The sequence below is a fragment of the Gymnoscopelus microlampas genome, assembly GCF_963454915.1.
Source record: "Gymnoscopelus microlampas genome assembly, chromosome: 24".
NCBI classification, from domain to species: Eukaryota; Metazoa; Chordata; class Actinopteri; order Myctophiformes; family Myctophidae; genus Gymnoscopelus; species Gymnoscopelus microlampas.
The window spans coordinates 2,433,297-2,438,296 of record NC_139961.1 but is presented as its reverse complement, the minus strand read 5'-3'; the positions used below and the strand labels follow the sequence as shown (position 1 = coordinate 2,438,296).

Here is a 5,000-nt window from a genome sequence, read left to right as displayed (position 1 = left end):
AGAGAGAGTCTGACACAGACGCAGGCAGAGACAAGAGAAGACTCTCACACAGTACCCTGCTCCTAGCCTGGTAAACCCTCCCTCCGGAAATCTCATTTCCATTTGATTTCAGGAGTGAGTCTGGCCTGAACCGCCTTTCTGCTATATTCACTCTCTACGCCGAACTGACGAGCCTATCAGCGTCGTCGCACATCGTTCTGTGATTGACAGCGACAGTTGGCCAATCAGGTGGCGAGTTCGAGTGAGCCCGAATGAAGCCGAGTGCAGCCTGACTGGGGCCGACAAAAGACGAACGGCAGCCATTGTTGTTTCTGCGAGTGCCGTCACTTCTTATTTTCGGTTTTAAAACGGTCTCAAACTTCTTTTTTGAGGCACGGAATTTACAATTAAGATATCGTTTGGATAGAATTTAGTTGTTTAACTTCATATATGTGGTCAATTAATCATGACAGAGCCTATTTAAAAATATAAATTTAGAGAACCGGCAGGGGCGGGGAGTGTACACGCATGTATCCCAATAAGGCAACCTATTCTGGGCATGGCCGTCTCAAAAGTCCCGTTGCGTCACATAGTCTGGAGGTCGTCAAAATGAACTGCTGATTGGCTGAAGGGGAAAAACGATCATTGGCTGAAGAGGTTGTCAGTCAACGGTATTACTCCCGCCCAACTCCAGCCCACAGCCAATATTGCAGAAAGGCGGTTCAGGCCAGACTCACTCCTGAAATCAAATGGAAATGAGATTTCGGAGGGAGGATTTACCAGGCTACCCTGCTCCTCCTGTTTGCTCAAATTTACTTCATGTTAATTGACTTGCTCGGTCAGAATTGAAGAAAATTTCATAATAACAATGACAAGTTCATCTTATCAGACGTGACTCCATATCGTAATTTTTCACGTTGTAGACGCGTCCCAACATGACCTCGTAAAGACAGCATGTCAGCCCAAACAGAGCAGTGAGTCCTTTGACGTACATTTAGATATAGGGAAAACACTTGTTGTCGACGTACGCACAACATTTTAGATTTATTTAGCGTTTAAAACCACCAGAGTTTGGTGATGGCAGTTATTTAGCGCTATTTCTTTATTGCGTCTTCAGTGTTTCGATCAGTCAGATCATCATCAGGACATATACAACACACACACACACACACACACACACATGCACGCACACATGCACGCACACACACACCTGCATGCGTAGCTCCAGGTGTCTTGCTGCATCATAGATCTCAGACTCTTCACATTCTCCTGACTGAGACAGCTGTCCTGCTGCTTCCAACAGCTTCTCTGCATTGGTGTACGTGTTCTATACACACACACACGCACACGCGCACACACACACACACACACACACACACACACACACACACACACACACACACACACACACACACACACACACACACACACACAAAGTGGGGAAGTTAGAAGACACGGTAAGTCAGGTAAATGAAGTAAAACAGTGAAACTCCAACAACTTAAAAAACGTTTCTTCATGTAACATGTATTTTGGCCACGGACCCCCTCCTATCTGAAAATATTTAGTGTTCGTGCTAGGGCTGTCAACTATTTGAATTTGAATATTGGTCTTAAAAATTGGCAGATATTCGAATATATTCGAATATTATTATTATAAAAAAAGATATGAATGTAAAAAAACATTTTTTTTTACAGAAACAATACATAAAACAATGTATCGAGTGCTCGGAAAACATATCTTTTGTTTGTTTTTATAACTTGATACATGTTTTTTGTATTGTCCCTGTCTGGGGACGAGCAATATTCGAATATTAATTTTCATATTCAAATATACATATTTTCCCCATATTTGAGGAATATTCTAAACTCGAATATTCATTCACCAGCCCTAGTGTGTGCGTGTGTGATGCTGGTATTGTTCAAGATTGTATTTGATGATTTATTTTTCATTGATAAATAATTGATGCTGGTAAGTTTGTTTTTGTTGTTGGTCAATATCAGTATTCTATATATTATCACATGTTTGTAACTTCAGTCTCCATTTTAACCATGTTGTATTCATTGAAAAAACCCGTCCTTGGTTCTGATCCTTCTAATGCAGGGGTCTTCAACAGGGGGTCAGGGACCCGGGGGTCCTCAGAGTTACTACAGGGGCTCTGCCAAATCATTGTGTGTTATGATTTATTTTTTACCTTAACCACTTGAACTCTATAGCATCCCTTTTCTGAGGAAAACTTTAGCCAAAAATAGCAGATCTACAAGCTCACAACGCCTCGCAGCGCAAGGCGTTGTGAGCTTGTAGATCTGCTATTTTTGGCAAAGAGGTATAGGTGTAGAGGTAAAAAAAAAAAGAGCAGACCAAGTCAACAAAAAAAGTTTATCTGAAACACAATTTTATACAATATAGAGGGGGTCCCTGCTTCATCTCTCTCTCAGCTAGGGGGTCCTTGGCCTGAAAACGTTGAAGACCCCTGTTCTGATGTGTGAGGGGGGCGTGATTTGATTTATTTGAAAGTGAAATACAGGCATTGACACTAAGGGTTGCCCACCGGCCCCTGGCAGGTAAATAAAACTTGCGGGCAGGTGGAGTTTGCTTTCAGGTTGCCCGACCGGGCAAGTGCTCGTTTGAGAGGGGACGCAACCGTCTATAAACACGACACGAGATTTTTGTAAACACCTGAACATGGCCAGAGCTCTGTCTTCTGATCTGTGGAATGTAAAATAAGAGCACTGTTTACCTATAATGTGCTGTTTTCACTGTCGCTACACTTAAAAATTGTGTGAGCCCAGCCCATAGTCATTTTCATAGCTATGTAGGTATTTGGCATAAGAAATGATATGACATTTTTTATCGCACAGCCCCAGAAAGTAAAAAAAATAAGTATTAAATTGAACGGTAATTCAAAGTTTACCTATCATTTTATAATGGACGATTTACTTTTCGGGCAAGTAGGCATGAACTTTGGGCAAGTAGAACATGACCTGTACTTGCCCGACGGGCAAGTGCCTCTGAGACCTTAGTGTCAACCCCAATCCCTTTAAGTTCCTGTTCATCTGCATGCGTCACCATGACGACTCATTCTATGTTTTCATTTTCATTCAATTCATGGACCCTGATCTAAAAACTATTGGAAACCGTCTTATAGGACTGGATAAGACGTTAGGGTGTAGTTTGTGTGTGTGCGTGTGTGTGTGTGTGTGTGTGTGTGTGTGTGCGTGTGCGTGTGCGTGTGCGTGTGTGTGTGTGTGTGTGTGTGTGTGTTACCTGTGCTACTTGCTGGAAGTCGTCGTGTCGTTTCTGCAGAGCTCTGGCTCTGTGCAGAGACTTCCCTACTCCACTGTGTTTGTTCAGGAACACCTCTCCATGCTGCTCCACCCAGTCTAACACCTACACACACACACACACACACACACACACACACACACACACACACACACACACACACACACACACACACACACACACACACACACACGCACACATTAGGCATTTAGTAGAGGAGTACTTCACCCCATGTTCAACCTATCTTATTCTTCTATATAATGGACCCTTCGCTAAGCCCCACCCACTCCACTCTGTGATTGGTGGTGCGAAGTTAGTCACACCCAGGCCTGGCAGCGCCTGGCAAGCTCTGCTTCTCACCCATTGACTTGCATGTTAAATGATGGCTTTTCCCCTTAAAAATAATCCATCATTTCAGGAGCAAGAGCTTCAAAATCTCTTCTAAATCTAGTCAACAAGGCCTGCAGTAGGCATGCACTGACTGGACACATGTGCATGACATTATTTCAATAAACTAAAAACATGGGAAATGTTAGAGGGAGTAATAGCCATGGATACACGACGGTCGACTGTCTCGACCGTCCTGGATGAACTTCAACCTGGTGTTTCCACTTTCTCCATTTATGGCCCGTACATCTACATAAACGTTCATATGTCAAATATAAAGAGCTTATCCCATGGCCACGGATGTTACATGCATGTACGGGCTCTCAGAAGTACCCATATCATCCGTATTGTTCAATAAAAAGCATTTTAATCTGATCGGTGGCCATTTTCTCCATGCGCTTTCAACTGAGTGACCCTATCGGTTGGTAGGTGTATTGCACTGTGATACATTATGAGAAAATGGCCACTGATCGGATTAAAATGCTTTTTATTGAACAATACAGAATATACGGGTACTTTTGAGAGTCCTGTGCATAATTGTAACATCCGTGGCCATGGGGTAAGCACTTTATATTTGAAATCTGAACGTTTATATAGATCTACGGACCGTAAATGGAGAAAGTGCAAACACCAGGTTGAAGTTGATCCATGACTGTAACAGGAGTTTTCATGTACCGCAGGGTAAGACTGCAGTAGCAGTTAATAAATAGACGAACAAATGAATTAATATAGTTTAACGTGCGGAATCCGAAACAGGCAGCGCTGTGATTCTGAATTTTGTTACGAGTATGGTGATTATTAGCCTATTATTGACACCACCTGGGCGAGTGAGTCGTGTAACTTTCCCGATCGTTAAGCTGTGTATGTGTTCAACAACACAGCCATGTCATGCAGCCTTACAGTTTAAGTGCAGATTTCAGCTTGGGAAAAGCAGCCTCCGACAGGTTTGGGTACGTGGTTCACAGTCACCATTGCGTTATCGTGGTATTCCTATTCTTGCTATTACGTTGCAAATTATTGTGTGTGTGGCGGGCGAAATAACATTGACAGCTATGGCAGGTGACGAAAGCTTGCCAGACCTGTGCCAGGCTAACAACGGTTGCTAAGCTGCCATTGGACAATCGCTTTTGGGGTGGGGTTTAGCGAAGGGTCCATTGGTCCTCCTCATATTTTTGGAAGTGTCAATGGGAAAAATGCATTGACTATTTTGGAGTGGAACCAGAAAATGGCCACCACTGCTATGCCCTATTAGGTACAGTATGTAATGAGTTATTATTGTAAATCGATTCAAACTGGTGACAATTGAAATGGATGTAATAACAGAAACGTTGCGATGCAAAAGGCAGAGGAC

The 5,000-nt window shown here is 43.0% G+C and overlaps 1 protein-coding gene across 1 annotated transcript in view; it reads right to left on the bottom strand.

The window, feature by feature from the left end:
• Positions 1 to 5,000, bottom strand: part of LOC311041141 (kalirin-like) — a 93,997-nt gene that overhangs the window by 68,245 nt on the left and 20,752 nt on the right. The window contains exons 12-13 of the mRNA XM_084051647.1: positions 3,245 to 3,367; positions 1,190 to 1,306 (exon numbers count right to left, since the gene is read on the bottom strand). Coding sequence (XP_083907773.1) covers positions 1,190 to 1,306; positions 3,245 to 3,367 — 240 coding nt within the window. The remainder of the gene's footprint in view (positions 1 to 1,189; positions 1,307 to 3,244; positions 3,368 to 5,000) is intronic.